Genomic DNA, 20,547 nt, shown 5'->3' with positions numbered 1-20,547 from the left:
TAATTTGAAAATAGATTTCTCACACAAATATCATAAAAAACGGTTAAGTATATCACAAATCAGGTCAGATAGGTGGAAGGTTTAAAAGTTGAAGTGTGACATATTTTTTGCTAAACCATTCATTTATAATGTTTAAGTAAGAAATGTTATAATGTTTTAACAGTGATGCTTGTTCTCAGTGTTACTTACACAGCTGATCTAGTTGCTGTAACCACAGGAAGAAGCTTCTGAAGAACTTCATCTCCAGTGTTTTGTGTGACACTAATTGAAAATATAAAATAAATAAGTTAATCATTAATGCTATCAATAATAATAATAATAATAATAATAATTCATGTCATAAGTATAAATGCATAAATGCACTAATTTTTTTAAATTTAATAAACGGCTTTATAAAGGACATGTGAAAAAGTTGTAGAAGCCTCGTATTCAACCAACACAGATTTGTTTGTTTTTTCGTGTCAATGTAGGACTGACAAGAAAAGGGGGGGGGGGGGGGGATTTTAAGCACATGAGTTTGTTTGCTTGTTAATTGTTTAGTTTACCTACTCGTTTTCCATCAGTTCTTTTACATAAATTGGAATGTGTGCAAAGACTTATGGGAGATTGAAGAACATGAAGGATACACTTGATGCATCCTTCAAATTGAGCTGAATTAAGGATGCGAAACGAAGACTGTCTTCAAAAGATCCTCCAAACTGAGGCGGCCTTCAGAGGCGCTTGATGACGTGGCAGCCAAGAAATGAAGCCTTGCTTGGAAACAGCCACGGTTTGAGAAACACCCGCAAATTATGTATAATATCCCAGAAATCAATCTGTGCCCTATGATTTAAACACCTCTGATCTCTTAGTTTTTTTCTTTATGAATTTCAGTGTTACTTACTAATGTTACTTACTAGTCATTTCTTGCTCCAATTAAGCTGTTCAGGTTAAACTCATGCAGCGTCCGCTCTGAGGACAACAACGCAAAAACTAAAGCTGACCACTGAGACGAGGAGAGATTCACATCACGTAATCCTCCAGAGCTCATATGAGGCTTAGCTTTGTTCACTAGTGAAAGATCACCCAGTTCATTCAGACAGTGAAACAGATTGATGTATTTATCTGGAGAGGGATTCTCACTGATCTTTTCTTTAATATAGTCAACTGTTTTCTTATTGCTGTGAGAGCTGTAAGCTGTCTGTGTCTTTAGTTCTTGTAAGAGACTCTGATTAGACTCCACTGACAGACCCAGAAGGAAACGAAGAAAAAGGTCCAGATGCCCATTTTTACTGTCTAAAGCCTCATCCACAGCTCTCTGATGGAGATCAGATAGGGAAACTTTGTCTCCATTAGTTGGTTTGGTAATCTGGTCAAACACATTGATATTATTGTTGATAAAGGAGAGATGCACATATAGAGCTGCTAGATGTTCCTGGATGCTTAGATGAACAAAGCAGAAGACTTTTCCCTGATACAAGCCCAACTCCTCTCTGAAGATCTGAGTGCACAATCCTGAGTAAACTGATGCTTCTGTCACATCAATGCCACACTCTCTCAGGTCTTCCTCATAGAAGATGAGGTTGCCTTTCGCAAGCTGCTGATAAGCCAGTTTCCCCAGTTTGACAATCATGTCTTTATCTTTCACTTTCTTCTCATAGTCCTTCTCATGTTTGATGTTGGTCTGAATGATCAGGAAGTGTGTGTACATTTGAGTGAGAGTGTTGGGAAACTTCCCTTTCCGTGGTTTCCTAAACATCTTCTCTAGAACAGTGGCTGAGATCCAGCAGAACACTGGGATGTGACACATAATGAAGAGGCTCCTTGATGACTTCAGGTGTGAGATGATCCTGTCGGCCAGACTCTGAACACTGATTCTCTTCCTGAAGTATTCCTCCTTCTGTGTGTCACTGAAGCCTCGTACCTCTGTCACTCGATGGACACACTCAGAGGGGACGAGATTCGCTGCTGCTGGTCTGGAGGTGATCCAGATGAGAGCAGAGGGAAGCAGATTCCCCACAATGAGGTTCATCAGCAGCTCCTCCACTGAGGCTGATTCAGTCACATCACACAACCTCACATTGCTCTGAAAATCCAGAGACAGACGACACTCATCCAGACCATCAAAGATGAATAAGACTTTATACTTTTCACTGTATATTTCCATTTCTTTTGTTTCAGGGAAAAAGAGATGAAGAAGATCTGAAAGACTGAGTGTTTTGTCCTTCATCAAGTTAAGCTCTCTGAAAGCAAGTGGAAATATGAGCTGGACGTCCTGATTCTCTTTCTCTTCAACTTGGTCCAGGATGAACTTCTGCACAGAGACTGTTTTTCCAATGCCAGCGACTCCCTTTGTCAGCACAGTTCTGATGGGTTTGTTTTGTCCAGGTAAAGGTCTAAAGATGTCACTGCATTTGATCGGTGTGTCCTCTGTTTCTGCTCTCCTGGACTGTGTCTCAATCTGTCTCACCTCATGCTCGTTATTGATCCCTCCACTTTCACTCTCTGTGATGTAGAGCTCTGTGTAGATCTTATTCAGGTGTGTTGGGTTTCCCTGCTTTGATATTCCCTCATACAAACACTCAAACTTCTTTCTCAGATTTGATCTCAATGTGTTGAGGACTTCAGCAGGTTTAGAGTCATGGCTGTAAGATTAAAATACCACATCATTACAAAAGTCAGAGAAGTAGATAACCCATAAATTTCAAAATATATTATTTGTTTGCTGTATTAAGGGATACAGAACATCATTATGTTTCTGAAATGTTTTAATTATTAATCATGTGTTTGTGTGATGTGAATTGCATCACCTAAAACAACAACAACAACAACAACAACAACAACAACAACAGCAGTCCTGCATTTTACCTGAAATCAGGATACATGTTTTCATTAAAGTCTTGTGGTTGAATCACAGGCTTGAACACAGTTTTGTTTTTAAATGGTCTGGATAGAAGATTTGACCTTAAATCAGAATGAAGAGGGTAAAGAATCAGACAAACTGATATTGACGTAATTGTGTCATTAACTGAGTAACAGACCAACAGCTTTTACAGTGTGTAATGTATTAACAATAGAATACATAGAGCTTTACACAAGAGCACAATGTTAATCATTAATAGACTGAAACTTATAGGATTTGAACTTAGAATTATTCGGTTCAAATCCAGATCATTAAACTGCAGTATAATCATAATAATTTCATAAAAATCAAATACTATAAGTATAACTTTTATACAAATTATATACCTGAGATAGGGGTGGGGGAAAAAAACGATTCTTAGATGCATCTCGATGCGGACGTGAACGATTCTGAATCGAAGCACAAATGTCAGAAATCGATGTTCTAAATGTTAATTGATAACGTAATGTTGACGGAATGCAAAAGGCACTTGGGCGGGCTGTGGAGTGTAGCTGTGCGCATAACAGAGAAGCATGATGATTGAGCGGGAAAAAGACACTTTATGTAAGTAGGGCTCCAGACTGTGACTAAATGGGCAACAAGAGGTCGCACTGGTGTGACCACCACATTGTGCAATTGATAAGAGGTGCAACTTCTGTTACATATGATACATCAAAGGGCAAACAAAACGAAAGTGAAATGAAAGTTACGAAACTGCGCAGCACAAACTCAGAACAGGTTTACAGCAATGAGAGATCCAGTGAGAACGCATTTGAATTCACGGCAGAATTAATAACATTGTAGCGAGATCTAATTGGAAGCATTAAAATTCGGCGCAGAACCTTAAAAGCCAACTCAGAAAAGGCAAAGCGAATTACAAACTATCAACATTTATTGCCAAATCACTTCCATTTGTTTATTTAATAAAATATATTGGAAGTAAATTCATTATGGATCATTACAAATACTTTGCTTTAAAAGTACCAAGTAGTCACACAGTGCGGAATTTTTTTTTAATAAAAAAAGATGCATCGATAATCGTTTTATCATTGCATCACAGCCCTCTGAATCGTAATCAAATCAAATAGTGAGGTGCCTAGAGATTCCCACCCCCAATGCTCAGGCTGCCAAGGCAACTGCAAAGGGCTGCAAATATAAATGGACAGATGTCAGCATCAGTGAGATGTACCACTATATTAATCAGCTGTTTTACATGGCCATGGTGAAGGTGAGCTCCATCAGGGACTATTGGCGGCAAAGCAGTGTTTTCTCCGTACCCTTTCCAGGTACAGTTATGTCTAGGGACAGATACCGTACCATTTCATGGAATGTGCACATAAGTCACCCAGATGCAGATAAGGATAATGACAGAAAAAGGGGCACAGCTGAACATGACCGTCTTTTCCGGGTCAAACCTCCCATGAACACTATCCGTCATGCTTGTAAAACCATCTATCATCCTAAAAGAAACTTAGCTGTGGATGAAAGAATGGTGGCATGCAAAGCATACACAGGTATGGCAGTCCATGAAAGCCAAGCCAACCAGGTGGGGTTTCAAGTTGTTTGTTCATGCAGACTCATCGGATGGATACACTGTGGACTTTTCTGTGTACATAGGAAAGAACAACTTTCCCACAGGGCATGGACTGTCATATGATGCTGTAACATCTCTTTTGGACCACACAATTTTGGGTTCTTTCGTTTTATGAAATGTGGTCGATTCAAAATCGATTCTCAAAGGCCACGAATCGTTTTTTTCGAATCACGATTTTTTGTTGTGCTTTTTCTGAATCGATGTCTCCCACTTAAAATGCGGGAAATTCCCGCAAACATTGATTCACTTTAGCATGTAGGTTGTACGAGTAAATTAATACACACAGATTATAAAATCAAATCAGTAATTTTAAAACTTTCTCCGAGACGCAATTTCACAAACAGTGTGTGTTCGCAGATTATATTGCTTTAACGGTCAAAAACACGCAAAATTATGTCAAAACTCTGGTCTTGGTGATTAACCTCGTAAAGACAGTCAGTTATGTCTTAACCCCCTGGGGTCAGCCATCGCGTCGACGCGACAAGCTTATTTTTTTTGTGCAAAAGTGCAAAAGAGACTCAAAATACTCTGTTTATTTTGATCTTACATATACATCATTCGGTTCTGTTAAGTGTCTATTTTTGTGTATACTCACAATAAAAACAAAGTGTTGTGCTTTTTGCCAAATAAAGAAAAATAAACATGATGCGAGTTTTGCCTTCTCTCTGTCAGTGAAGTCCATTCTGAAACACGTCCGAAAATTAACTCAATACTCCGTCACACAGGCATAAAGCTTGAATTCTCTTCTTTTAAATAAAGTCATTTATATAAAAAACAAATATTCTCAGCTTTTGTAATCTGTATGAAAAGAGAGAGATGTCAGTCGTTCTCATTTCAGCTCATTATAGCTCATTAAGTGCCAATGTGAACACACCCATGGAGAGCGCGCACTATTCAAATGCAAATGGTCTGAGGCAATCCATGCAAACGTGTCAACACCCACATCAGCTGGATAAAACACAACAAGTTTAATCAGACTCATGCACTTTACGTCGTCTTGTTTCGCTGTGAGGAATAATACTATTGTAATAATAATCCTGGGAAATTTACCTCAGAAGTAACGGAGCAACGGATCCAGTTGAGGTCTGTGAATAGTAAGTTCTTTATTCTTAAGTGCTTTGTTCTAATTGCGATATGCAATAGTGTCTGTAAACCGCAAAAAGACTGTAAATATGAATTGTGTGTCTGTGTGTGAATGAATGAACACAATCTACTAGTTTAGCTTTTACTAAACTATATTTCTATACTGAGATGAGTTAAAATAGACTGAAATATGTTGAAATAAAATGTCTTTGTATAAGCAATGTATTAAACTGCAAATTAACATTTATATGCTTATATATCATAAAAACGATACAGACGAAATATGAATGTTTAGACAAGATTTCATTGATTAGTTTTGGATAGATTATAAAGTTTTTACTGTAAAAAAGAAATATGTATGATAAAATGTATACTTTTTACAAAGAAAGATTACACTTGAAATAGTTAAAATTGTAATTGCTGTTGATTTACATGTGAAAACTTTTTAATAAAATAGCAAACAATGTTTAGTATATTTACAAGGTATATGTAAGCAACATCTTAATAGGTCAATATAAGCCTTCTCATTAAATTATTTATTAGTGTTTTTTATTAGTGACACATTTAGGGAGAGGATATATTCCAAAACTTTCTGAAAATACAGTATGAGAATTAACTGCATAGTTACTTGAAATGTTTACCTTGGATATTATACAATTTGCATGCATACAAAATAAGTCCTCACATTCTTTCTTGTGGTACTTTCAGAGACACATGTGGAATAACAAATTTATTAAATGTTTAATTTAGGTTAGCATATGAGGCATAGATGATGATATTTCAAAGAAGATTAAGTCAAGCAACCCAGGTGTCGGACATTACCTTTGTATCTGTATGCATCTCCTGAACAGTGTCATGGTCCCAAGTTAAGATGATCATGTGAAGGTATAGGTGATACTGTCAGGCTGATTGGATCATTTGAATGATAGTGTTATGCTGATTCTTGATTGAATCAAATCATCCCTCTGCTTTGTTTTGAGTTGTCTCCACCTCCAAAAGTCCCTCCTCCTTGTAAATGTATAAAAACTATACTGTATAGAACTCAGTTAGACTGTTGGAAGAACTGCAGCAACGCAACGTGAAGTTCTCATTAAAGAATAACTTCTGTTTGAACGCGATCCCAACATCTCCTGGTCTCTGCTTTGAAGAAGGAAAAAGTTCCCTACACACCTGAATGAAAGGCTCATTATGCAGCTCATTATGCAGGTCATTGTCTTCTCAGGTGTGAATCACATCATTATTCATGATCATTCACGCCCCCTCGCATATTGCCTTCCCAAACAAAACGTTTCTTACAAAATTTAAATCAATGTATTGTTTTATGTGAATGATTAGGCAGGATGAAAAACTCTAGGCGACAACATCCACAGTCAGTCAAAAGGCGACAGTCAAAAGTCTTGTGGACACAAATTTAGTATGTTTTGTTGCCTTATTTCAGAAACTTTAATTTTTAGTTTTTTTCATTAAGCACGCATATTCTCTCAAAAATACAAACATGTATTTTCAGTGGCTCTGGCTGAAGAGGAACGACCCCAACTGGGCCCCCAAGTAGTGTGCCAGGATATAAGTCGGCTTTGGCTTGACTCATGGAACAGGACGTCTCTGCCATGCACAGTCCCCTGAGATGTCCACTCGACAACAAGGTGACTCTCATGGCTAATTGGACTCGGGACGCAAGCTAAGGTTTGATCAACCTAGAGCTGGCCACCTCTGGAGAGGGTGTATAGTGTCAAAGGCCTAAACACCCCATGACCCAGAGGAACACTACTGATGATGCGTCCCGTAAATCCAATTCTTCTCACAAATCTTCCATCCACCATTCACGAATCTACCATCCACCATTCACCGACAAGCCCACCAGTAACTCGCATGTGCTCGCACAGGGAGTCTCCATCTCATCCTGTGTTTTCTAGAATCTGAATTACATACATGTTGCTCAAATATTATGGTAGCCCTGTTTGTGCTAAATAGAGTGTAATTACACCATTAATATGTTTATAAGCAACTGAAAAAAGCACAAATGTCAGGGCATGTCAAAACATCTCAAGGACCTCAAAAACACCTTAGACACCAGATTAAATATAAAACGCATGTGACAGTGTTAAAGACAGTATAATGAAACAGTAATGCATCAGTACACTAGCTCTTAAAGTGAACGCAGCCATATGTCTCTGTCATTAATTTTGTTGTCAAAACAACAAAAGATAGCTTTAATTGTAAGGAATCAGGACTAATAGCCTATGTATTTAATTTAGTCAGGACTAAAAGACTATCCAGTGTTATTTTAAATTTAATTACTTTATTTAGTTTCTGTAGTATTTCTGAATACTAGTGTTAGACCTACCCAAACACTTTTCTCTTTATTTCTATCTTTATTCTATTGTATTTATTTGTGCTACTTTTTTCAATTTAATTCAAAGATTTAAATCAAGCTTCCATGTGTTGCATAAACTGTTTAGCTATGCATTTAATGAATAAGCACTGTGCCACTGTTTGTCCGACTGTTTGCAATTTATTTTATTTCCTTTTCATTCTAAACTGTTCTTATTTCTTTTGATTATTTTAATTACTTCTATGTAAAGCACTTTGAATTACCATTGTGTATGACATAAACAGCATTTATTAAAAATATAAACCTTTTGTAACATTATACACTACCGTTCAAAAGTTTGGGGTCATTTTTTCATTTTTTTTTTTTTGAAAGGATGTGTTAAGTGATAGTAATGACTTATATTGTTAGGAAAAGTATAAATGTTGAATAAATGCTGTTCTTTTCAACTTTTTATTCATCAGTGAATCCTGAAAAAAGTATAACAGGTTATAAAAAAATATTAAGCAGCACAACAGTTTCCTACATTGATAAAACAAACATCATATCAGGATGATTTCTGAAGGATCATGTGATAATGACGCTGAAAATTCAGCTTTGATCAAAGAAATAAATTATACTTTAAAGCAGGCATTCTCAACCCTGGTCCTCGAGGGCCACTTTCCTGCAGAGTTTAGCTCCAACCTTGATCAAACTCACCTGTCTGTAGCTCTCTCATAATCCTGAAGAGCTTAATTAGCTGGTTCAGGTGTGTTTGATTAGGGTTGGAGCTAAACTCTGCAGGAAAGTGGCCCTCGAGGACCAGGGATGAGAACGCCTGCTTTAAAGTATAATAAAGTAGAAAATCATTATTTTAAATTGTAAGAATATTCCACAGAGGAATTACAATAAAACAGATTAAAACCTTTGAATCTCCTCTTTGTTTCCTCATTCCTGATCCTCAATCCTTGTTCATGCTGCCTCACAGCACCTTGATGGGGCACCATTGGGGGAGTCTCTTTTGTCTCCCCTGGTGTGATTAACATAAATATTCATGACCATCAACACTCCCACGCATACAGCAGTGCTGACTCACAAACTGACTTACAAGATTTAAATTGTTATATTGTTATATTGTTCTTTGTGAATGAGAGATCAGAATGATTTTCACATAATTTTGTAGTAAAAATTCTAGCCTACAAGAATGATAACTCAAAAGTATTGTGGACAAGTATTCAGTATGTGTTATATGACCTTATTGCGGTGACAATTTCCCCCCAAAACGTACTTACAATGCATAGTAATTTTTTTTCTATAAAATGCAATTATGTACATCCATTTTGCTCACATATTATTGTAGCAGAGGTTGTGCTGAATACAGCAAAATGACATGTTGGCCAATAGTATGTAGTAAGTAGCTGAAATAAGCAAAAATGTCAGGGCGTGTCAAAATATCTCAGACCCAAGAGGGTTAAAGCCTTGCCGGTTAAACATTTCATTTGCATGTTGATGAGCTGTTCTAACATGCGCTTTTCTGAGTGCACACAACCGAAAGTCACAGACAAGCTTGTCAAACAGCGCCTGGGGCCCCATTTATAACGGTTGCGTACTCACAAAACAGAGAACTTTAAAAATAGCTTTAATAAGAATCAGTGAATAATTTATACAGTGAAGTCTATGTAGGGTTTTATGTTTATAATTTGTTCATTATTTTTGAAAATTTGATTTAATTTCTTTCTTACTACTGTTAAATCCATCTACTGTAGCTGAAAAAAATAAAGCGCTGTTTATTATATTTGTATATTATGTTGTGTATATCATGTTGTGTATATCATGTGTACCTTTGTTCTTATTTTTTAATAACAAAGATAATAATGACGAAGTTTCTATCTTTGCCCTAAATGTTTATTTCCTTATAAGGCTCTATTTTTTAAATAGGGACATTAGTTTGGCTGTAATGCTCAGTCACTTGCAAAATAGTAAAACCAACATGTAAAAGAATCATGATAAATCATGAATCGTGATTTTCCTGGAAAAAAATTGTGATATGATATTTTTGCCATATCACCCACCACTAACATAAAGGTGTGAAAAAACTCAGGTTACATGTACTTGATGTCATTGCTAGTATTAGACTGACAAACTGATCAATTATGCTTCTAATTCAAAAGTGTCATACTATAAGCATAACTTTTATAGAAATCATATACCTGAGATCAGGCCGTTTGTCTCCACTCTTAAAATGTAGTGGCTTCTCCATAGAACGGTTACTCTTCATAGACACACAGCTGGACTCTGGATTTGATCTCTTCTGCTGGACTGAACTGGTTTCAAAACTAAGTAAAATAAAAAGCATACAGACTTATAAATGTTGTGCACTTTTACTGGAATCTTCTGTCTTGGGAAAGACCAGGGAATGATGTTACACTTTTGCTTTAGCGTCTGTAACTCAGTGATGTTTTGCACCGTTTCAAACTATTGATTACAATTACAAACGTTTGATTACAATTATTTGAAAAATTAACGATTGCAATGTTAAGCATGATTCAAAAAATGTACTAAAGCGACCAAAAAAATGGGTAATATTAGCAATTATGAATTCAAAACATACACATTGAAAAATAAAATTATAGAATGATTCAACTCAGGTGAACATCAACCACTGTTCAGGCACTGTTCAGTCAATAGACTGGCGATCTTATCTTGATTTTACTTTTATTTCAGCTTGACATATGCAGACATGATTCAACCAAATCAATACGGTCAACAGAAAGTTGGCTCCCACAACTCGCCCCTTCCAAACACCGCCTCAAACAATCTGCCAAAGGAAATAATAAAGAAACCGGAAGTGATCACATGTGCCTACGTGACAGTGAATAACCAGTAATACATATCAAATAATTAATGCGCCAACAACCACGATCACATGACTCTTTTCAAAGGCACAATGGAGGATGAAGGCTCAACCAACTAAAGAGACCAATGTTTAGCTGAGCTTTAAAGATAAACCACCTTACTGTACTCTAGTAACGGTGCTCTTGCTGTGAAACATCACTGTTCTGACCAGACACTGTGAAGCTTTCAACAAATCTGAACCAGCAGTTAGAAAAAATATGCTCAATTTTACTTGATGTCATTGCTAGTATTAGTCTGACTGAATGAGATAATTTATGCTTCTAATTCAAAAGTGTCATACTATAAGCACATCTTTTATAGAAGTGATATACCTGAGATTAGGCCGTTTGTCTCCACTCTTAAACTTTATTGGCGGATCCATAGAGCAGTTACTCTTCACAGACACACAGCTGGACTCTGGGTTTGAGCTCTTCTGCTGGACTGAACTGGAACAGAGAACAGATTCAGTTTAATCCTTTAGATCAGTGATTCCCAACCCCCGGTCCCCAGACCGGTCCCGGTCCGTGGACCCGTTAGTACCGGGCCTTGAAATATTCCCAGAATAATTTTTCTTTTTTCTTTTTTTATAATAATAATAATTGTCTTTTTAAATGCTTTTTTAAGTGCTATGACGTCATGTTATTTAATCCAAAACCTAAACAATAAATAGATTAAAATGTGTTTCTTTGAGCGCCTTGTGATTGCTTAGCAACGCGTCATATCTGAACGGACTGCAAAAAAGCGCGCTGCACCTGAAGTGACAGGGAAGTGGAGAGATGAGCGGACCGCAATATTTTTTTTCAATGGCTAATTTTATTGCGGACAGTTCTGGTAAAAGGAAAGGCGGTGACCAACTCGAAAATAGAGAGAGAGAGAAATAAAAAAAAGTAAAGCTTCATAAATATGATACCTCATGTACATAGGTATGGATTTATGACAACAGGCGATTCCGTGGCGCCAAATCCATTGTGTTATTTGTGGTGAAAAACTGTAAGCTGGTTTTCGTTCATATTTGTGAAGCAGACCTTTTTAAATTTCGTTTTATTGTATCCTGGAATTTGTGTGCATTGTTTTGGATGCATATGTTTTTTATGGATGCTCAGGAAGAACAGCTTGTCTTGTGCACAGCTACAAATATAGTAATATCAATAAGAAGTTCATGCTCACCTTAAAATAGTTTTGTTCTCATTGGTCTGATCTGGTATTTTTTGTTAAAGGTTAAAGCTTAATTTCTAATTTTATACTTTTAAAAATGATTGGCTGAAATCACTAAGTTATGTGTTTGCTATTGTATTCTGAAACTGTCTGACTGTTGAAACTGGCTCTTATTTTCATACAATTAGCCTTTGTTGTCACCTGTTGGTGTGTGAAAACACTAAGTTGCTGTTGAAGTGATTGTCTTTAGTGGTTCTGGAGAGATTTGACAAGTGAAATGGACTGGTATTTTCATACAATTTGCCATTACTGCCACCTGCTAGTGAGTGAGTGCTGTGTGAGTTGCTTTTGAAGTAGACCTAATTGTATAGCAGTAAAGGGAAACATTTTGTGAACCGTTCTGAAAGTTTAAAAAGATTGGTATATTCATACAAGTAGCCTTTGTTGCCACCTAGTTCATTATATGCAAATAAATGATAGGCTGTTACTGTTTTACACAGTGATATGTTCCAAACGATGCATCTTAAAATTGACAACTGGTCCCTGGAATTTTTTTTATGAATATGCTGGTCCCTGGCACAAAAAAGGTTGGGAACCCCTGCTTTAGATTAATGTGTTCATTCTTTATGAGAAGAACTATATTATTATAAACATTCATCTTTCAACTAAAATAACTTTGATTTTTTTTATTCAATATTTCTGTTAGTTTCAAAACAAAAACTTTCTTTGATATCTGTGTGTGTGTGTGCGTGTCAATGTGTTGAGGACTTCAGCAGACTTTAGAGTCATGACTGCAAGATTAACCCTCTGGGGACCATGGTGTTTTTGGGGCCCTTGAGATGTTCTGACATGCCTTGACATTTGTGCTTTTTTCAGTTATTTACAAACATGTTAATGGCAAAAGTGTAAATTCACTCTATATAGCACAAACAGGGCTACCATAATATGCAAGCAACGTGTATGTAGATGTTTGTATTTTTAAGAGAATAATGTTTATGCGTGGTTATTGGAAAAAATAAAAATGAAAGTTGCTGAAATAAGACCACAAAACACATATTAAATATGTGTCCACAAGACTTTTGACTAATGGATGTTGTTGCTACGAGTTCTGGCTTCAAAATTATGTGAAAAAAAATTACATTGATTTAAATGGTGTAAAACAGGTTTTGCTTGGAAAGCCAATATGCGAGGGAGGCGTGAAGGAGGAGTGGTTTACACCTGAGAATACAATGTCCCACCCACTCTGCATAATGAGCCATTCATTCAGGTGTGACACTGACTGAGCCACAATGCAAGGACAAAAGATATATTTAGAAGAAGACTTATATTGACCATTTAAGATTTCGCTTACATCTATCTTGTAAATATGTTTTGCTATTTTATTAAAAAGGTTACAATTACAACAATAATTACAATTTCAACAATATTTCAAGTGTACTCTTTCTTTGTAAAAAAAAAAGATTATAGGCCTACATTTTATCATGTATTCATTAGTTTGAATATAGCCAACATTGGAACATCTAAATCAGTAAAAACTGTACCCAAATCTAGTCAACAAAATGTTGTCTTTAATACTTCGCCTGACTGTAACGTTGTTGTTATGAAATATTAGGGCATATAAATGTTAATTTGCAGTTTAATACGTTGCTTATACAAATACATTTTATTTCAACATATTCCAGTCGATTTTTACTCATCTCAGTAGGCTATAGCAAAGCACTTTATTCTTTCACACACAGACGTGCGATTCATATTTAGGCTAAACAGTCTTTACAAATATGTACCCTTCATTCATCTCACAGAAATATTATAGAAACGCGATTCATCTTTTTGCGGTTTACATAGGCCTACACTAACGTTATTCCATAACGTTATTCCACATTAACACTTGAGAAAAGATAACAGCCTACCTCACTCCTCAGCGGGATCTATTGCTCCTCATATCAGCACTGTTCTAAGGAAACTTTTCTACATAAGGTAGGCTATATTATGCCTCACTCGCGGCGCTTTGTTTACAGCTGATGGGCGTTTCACAGGTCTGAAATGGTTCTCAGAATTTGCGTTTGAATAGCACGCGCTCTCCGGGGAGTGGTCACATTACTTTTGAATGAGCTCGTAATGAGCTCGACTGGAATCATTCTCTTTTAATACAGATTTCACAAGCTGAGAATATTTGTTTTTTATATAAATTACTTCATTTAAAAGATGCGATCTCAAGCTTTATGCCCGTGGGTTTGTTTGCCTGTTTGGCTGAATTTTCGCGGAGTTATAGATCATTTTCGAACGCGTTTCAAATTGGAGTTCACGGACAGAGAGAGTGCAGAAATCGCATCATGTTAATTTTTCTTTATTTGTCAAAAAGCAAAACACTTTATTTTTATTGTGAGTATACAGAAAAAAAATAGAAACTGAACAGGATCGATTGATGTATTACACGAAAATGAAAGATCAAAATTAACAGAGCATTTAGTGTTTATTTTACATTGCTAAAAAAAAAAACGAGCAAAACGTGAGGGCGCGTTTTTGGTCCCCAGAGGGTTAAAAATCTTGTGGCAGGTGCAAAACAAAAAGAACTTGCTAACGTGAAAAAAAAATGTAATGTCCGCAACACTGCTTTAATCTCCCATATTTAATAAAAAAGCAACATTTCGACCCAGCTGGGTCTTCTTCAGGCAAATGGTGAACACATTTGATGAAGGGATATACGCCTTACAATCAACTGACCCACCATGTGATTTCAATTAGTTTGATTAGGTCTAAAAAAGCCTTATAACCCTAACATTACTCAACTAAGAGAACACTTACATTCAGGGTTTTTTTTTTTTTTACAAACTTACACATCTCAAAAGGGGGCTTTTTAAATTTTAATATCCCCAAAAGAGTACATAACATACACAAATACACACACACACACAAAAAAATCCTATTATCCTTACTCAAATCCATTACAGCTCCTCTTTCCTCTTTAGACAGATTACTGTACACTTTATATTCTTTTTTAGTAGACCCTTTACATCATTCTCAACTAAACGGCAGTACGTGTCAAGAGAGGCATTGCGGTGCTTGCGAGGAATGAATGTAGACCTTGAAGCGACTATGGGCATAGTCACTAGGGGCAGAGGTGGCAGATGACTGGACTTGGTCCAAAGAAGAAACACTCCTAATTAGACTGTTTCGCATATCAGAATGGAAAAAACTCCCTCAATCTCAGATTGCGAAAAAATGTCTGGAAATCAATAATATTCTCAAAATCATTAGTGTGGGTATTTGGAACAAAACTCAGTCCTTTACTTAAAGCTACACTATGTAACTTTTGTATGTGACCACAAGAGGGCGCAGTTTCCAACAATAACAAAGGCGAAGCTTGATGACGCTATGAAGGAGGTGACGATGGGAGATGTCGTTTTTAATGCGTTTTCACCATAGCAATGTATCTAAATGGAATTAATGAATCATGATCACGGATGAGGTAATTTATTCGTTTTTGTATTACCTGTATGTCTGATCGTATTATTTTATGTCATCATAATTAATGAACTGCAAGGAACGTGAAATGTTATGCTATATTATCCCGTTACAACATAGGCTACAGCTATTTGTCAAATGATTTGTTTGGTTTATGTTGTGCAGTTTTACGTTTTTATGGTTAATTCCGTGTTGTTTAACGTGTTCAAACCAATATCTAAAAGTAAATTTGAACGAACATTTGCAAGTAATGACTAAATATATTTTTTAACAACATATCCGATTGTATTTAATTGTACTGCCATAATCTCGGTCACCACACGTGATAAAAAGCCTTACCGAAGTACAAAGAGCAATATAACTTTGTTTATAAGTGCTATTATTGACAGTTGCATGTCTTACCTGTCTATCAATACACTCGCGAGAGCAGAGTCTCTGTCAAGTCCAAGATAGTCGCGCAGCTCTCTCCATCTCGAAAACGCCTGGCGATATTTATCCGGGTTTTATTCCTCCGTTTGTCACACAGTCCGTGACTCCGCGTATCCGAATATGGACGCTTTCGTTTTGTTGGCACTTCAATACTCGCCAAAGAGTAATCGTGATCCATAACAGCTATAACCATACAGTCTATGGCAATAACGCTATAACCACCACTTCCGCGTTTGACCGTGATATTCCGGTGTGGTGGGTCATATTTTTTATTTTATTCTTTTTTATTCTTTGTCAGACGTCTTTATTGTTTATTGTGATAAGAAAAAAAAACTCAATAAAGTTGTTGTAAAAAAATAAAATAAAAATCCGGTGTGGTGGAATATCCTATCACATGGTCGGAAAAAAAGGATAGAGCGGACATTGCGTCACTGAGGCGCGACATTTCTTTTCCGGGACGGCCAGTTATTTAAAATCGGAATTTTTCTGAAATAAAAAATCTTTGGAGACTTTTGAGATATTTTAAGTACACAACTGGAGGAAATATATCACACTGTCCAAGTTATTTTCGGAAATTTTATTACAAAATTCCTACATATTGGAGCTTTAAGGCTGATGTACAAGCCTCAGATAAAGCTCGTGATGTGATATTCTATGAGAAATAATCCTCTGATCCTACTAATAGGTTGAAGATTTGGGTATATTCCCAACTAGAACATCACTTTTTAACAATGGCGAGTTTGACAAAAATGCCTTTGAGTTTCTTAAGGTTGAACATCCAGTGATTCCTGTAATTTACACACTCCCTAAAATACACAAGGGCTTAGATATCCCTCTGAAGGGAAGACCTATTGTTAGTGGGATTGGTAACCTAACGGAAAATATATCTGCTTTCGTTGACTATTTTATTAAATCAGAAGTGGTTACCCTCCCATCTTATATATGTGACTCTGAACTATGCCTGCTTATATATGGGTAGGGCTGGGTATCGTTCAAAATCTTTCGATCCGGTGCCATTTTCGATACCTCAGTTTCGATACCGGTTCCTAACGATACTTTTTTCGATACCAATTTTATGAAATCCATTTTAACAAGATTACATAACACATTAGCCTACCTCAGAAGATTTTGGTTTTATTTTTTCAGTTTGACTTATGCTTCTTAGCCAGTGCACAAAGGAACAAAAAATCTTATTTGAATATATTTCAAAATGTAATTTATTCCTGTGATGTCAAAGCTAAATTTTCAAAATCATTACTCAATCATTACTTAATCATTATGTCACATGATCCTTCAGAAATATGAAAACAGTTTGCTGCTTAATATTTTGGAAACTACGAAACATTTTTTTCATGATTCTTTGATGAATAAAAATGTCAAAAGAACAGCATTTATTTAAAAACTAAATATTTTGTAAAATTACACGTTTTAATGTCACTTTTGATAACTTTAATGCATCCTTACTGAAAAAAAATATCTGACTAACCAACACATTTTTGAACGGCTGTGTACACTCAGTAGGTTATTATTGCAATATAAACACTGGGCCCTATTTTAACGATCTGAAACGCAAGTGTCAAAGCGCAAAGCGCAAGTAACTTTGTGGGCGGGTCTTGGCGCTGTTGCTAGTTTCCCGGCGGGATAAATGACTCTTGCGCCAGGCGCAAATCTAAAAGGGGTTGGTCTGAAGAGCTTCATTATTCATAGGTGTGGTTTGGGCGTAACTTGAAATAAACCAATCAGAACGTCATCTCACATTCCCTTTAAGAGCCGGAGCGCTTGTTCTAAAGCGGATTCCTATCATAACGGCGGATTTGCCAGGCGCGCGCCAGGAGCGGTTCACAGCCGAGGAGAGCAACACTCTCGTCAGGGACGTGGGGATGGAGAAACCCACCCAAATTAACTTCGGTTAAAAAGGTGTATGATAATTTGGGTAAATGTGTAAGCTAGATGTATGCTTTTATAATAAATTATCTATCTATCTATCTATCTATCTATCTATCTATCGTAATAATGTATGATTTGCAAAAATGAAAACTGCTGCTTCTGTGTAGATGAGAGAATCAAAGTGCGCGTTGTGCACACGCTACATTGATTATGGCCAAGCATGCACCCTTAAAATAGCTTATGAATAACATGCACAACGCGCCACTGACTTTAAACTATTTTTTCCTGGTTAGTGGCGCAATTGTTTTCTAAACCTGCAAAATAGCATGAAGGAACGTTTGCGCCGGAACACGCCTCCTTTTTTGCGCTGAACCGCCCAGGGAGCGCAAGTTCATTCCCTAGTTTAGCGACGTGCTTCTGTGGAGGGAAAAGCGCGCTTTGCGCGGGTGCAAAATAGGAATGATACATGCGTCGGTGTACAAAGTCAATTGTGCTGGGTGCAAGATAGAGCCCACTGTCAGAGTGATCAACAAGGTACCTCTTCATTTACCAGTCAAAGGCGAAGCAACTTTCTGCTCTTATGTTTACTCCGTGGCCGTGCACTGTCAAGGTCTTCATCATATTTGTCGTGGTACCGGTCTTTGCAGCAATTATTTTACCGCAAATACTGCATCGCGCGCTGCTGGCATCGAGCCTGGAGAAATGTAGCCACACTTTTGATCGACTTTTCCACATCTTTAAGGTATTATGTGTGTGTGCTCGCGTCTCATGAATATGTGTGCGGAGAGTTTGTGTGTGTGTGTGCTCGCGTCTCATATGAGTATGCGTGGAGAGTTTGTGCGTGCGCACGCGCGTCTCATATGAGTATGTGCGCGGAGAGTTCCGCGCTTCTCGTGTGTGTTGAGTTACGCAAACTCTACACATGTATGTGCGTGAGCGACTTTATGTGTGTCGTTCTGCATTTCATATGTATTTGTTTGAGCACTGACGTTGACGAGTTAACCCCTTAGGTATCGAAATCTGGTACCGAACAACATGTCATTTTTCGATACTCGATAGTATCGAGGCAATTCGATCGGTACCTAAAAAGTATCGAAACTCGGTACCCAGTAGGGCTGAACGATATATCGTTATCGTATCTATATCGAGATATGAACTTTCAAGATATTACTATCGAAAAAAGCAACGATATAGACGATATAGATTTCCCCTCTCCGCGCTCGCCCTGCATACAACTCTGGCAGGCATAACAAACATCAGTTTTACAAGTGCCCTTGAATGCACCGCTAAAGCCAGCGCGCACACACTACCAGGGACGTGGAGGGGGGCGGCATATCCATGGTGCTTGTCATTGCTTGTCACGTGACACACCGCAGCAGCAACAGCGCTGAATCAATGATGATCTACTTTTATGTCATTTTTCCTTTTTTATTCAGAATCAGAATATTCACAAATGTGTAAGCTATGGCATGAAATATCTGATATTCCGATTGTCAAATACATGCAAGTGGAAGTATATTGTTGTTTAAACACCTTTATAACGATCGCTTTAGTTGAGCTGTATGCGGGATGGGCGCCGCCGTGTTAGTTTGTGCCGCAGACGCAGGTCAGAGAATCGGATCTGTTGGATTTACAACCTCTATGTTTACAACACATGAATTCATCCACTTCTCCCGATATACTTAAAAGTAAGTGGCTGGTGAACTGGGAATAGAATAGAGTAAACACTGAAGTTACTTACACAATGTGTATCTGATATGAATAAAACGTGTCGAATTATAATGGAAAGGATTATTATTACCTCTTCCATAGACACCAGTGTGTATTTTACAAACTCTAAATGTATTGTTTTTTTAGTACTTACGTAGTCATATCGTATTGTATCGATATCGAGATATCTGGCATGAAAATCGAGATATGAAATTTTGTCCATATCGTTCAGCCCTAGTACCCAGCCCTTTATATGGGTCTCTTTGAAAATCAATTTGTGCTGCATCAGAGATAACCATTACATTCTAAGATCTTATTCTACAAGCGGTTTATCTATGATATTTTTCTGATTATTGACTGCACATTAGATTAATTAATGGGCTTCCTTAAATATCTTAACTCTTAATGAACATTTGATATTTACTTTGGAATATGATAAACATCGCATCAGTTTCCTGGACATTCAGGTATACAAAGATGGCACAACAATAAAAACTGATCTTTTTTGCAAGCCCACGTATCGAAATACTATAGTGCATGGGGATAGTTTTCATCCCAGGCTGTTGATCAAAAGTCTTCCGATAAGTCAATTTAACCGTGTACGTAGAATATGCAGCGACAATATATCTTACTCAACGCAGGCTGCAGACTTGACAAAAAAGATTCCTCAATAGAGGTTATAAACAAGATTGGGTTGATTTGGCCAAAACATTTTTTGATCAGATAACACAAGATGAGTGTCTTCGATCAAATAAGCGTACTAAAAATCCAAACAAGTCCCCTTTATCTTGCGTAAAATATTCCCTACTTGTGTCAGAATTTAGAAAATCTGTTTACAAACATTGGCACATTATTGATTCGGACCCTAAGCTAATCAGTTTTTCCAGAAAAACCTAAGCATATTTTTAAATAAGCAAGACGTTCGCTTGGTTTTTACATTCAAAAACATTAAAATGAATAAGTAATAGGCTATTTTCTACTCTGGTTTTGAGAATCAGTGGGCGGGGCTAAACAGGCAGTGTTGAAGTAGGCGTTGATCTTCTTCTGCAGAGGCGGGGTTTGATACCCTTTGACGTCATAGATCCACACTTTGAAAAACCTGTCGTTCGCTGTCAGTAAAAGCTTTTATTGGACTAACAA

General features: G+C 37.0%; 1 protein-coding gene across 3 annotated transcripts in view; it reads right to left on the bottom strand.

Moving 5' to 3' along the window:
- The window catches only part of LOC311091357 (protein NLRC3-like), a 40,686-nt gene that overhangs the window by 16,183 nt on the left and 3,956 nt on the right, over positions 1-20,547 (bottom strand). For all 3 annotated transcript variants that reach the window (XM_084127276.1, XM_084127275.1, XM_084127277.1), the window contains exons 4-8: positions 11,094-11,207; positions 10,077-10,202; positions 2,848-2,943; positions 897-2,624; positions 190-261 (exon numbers count right to left, since the gene is read on the bottom strand). In XM_084127276.1, coding sequence (XP_083983402.1) covers positions 190-261; positions 897-2,624; positions 2,848-2,943; positions 10,077-10,202; positions 11,094-11,207 — 2,136 coding nt within the window. The remainder of the gene's footprint in view (positions 1-189; positions 262-896; positions 2,625-2,847; positions 2,944-10,076; positions 10,203-11,093; positions 11,208-20,547) is intronic.

This window comes from Abramis brama (assembly GCF_963993115.1).
Source record: "Abramis brama genome assembly, chromosome: 10".
Classification (NCBI taxonomy): domain Eukaryota; kingdom Metazoa; phylum Chordata; class Actinopteri; order Cypriniformes; family Leuciscidae; genus Abramis; species Abramis brama.
Note: the sequence above shows the minus strand (reverse complement) of the source record. Positions and strands in the feature narration are given on the sequence as shown.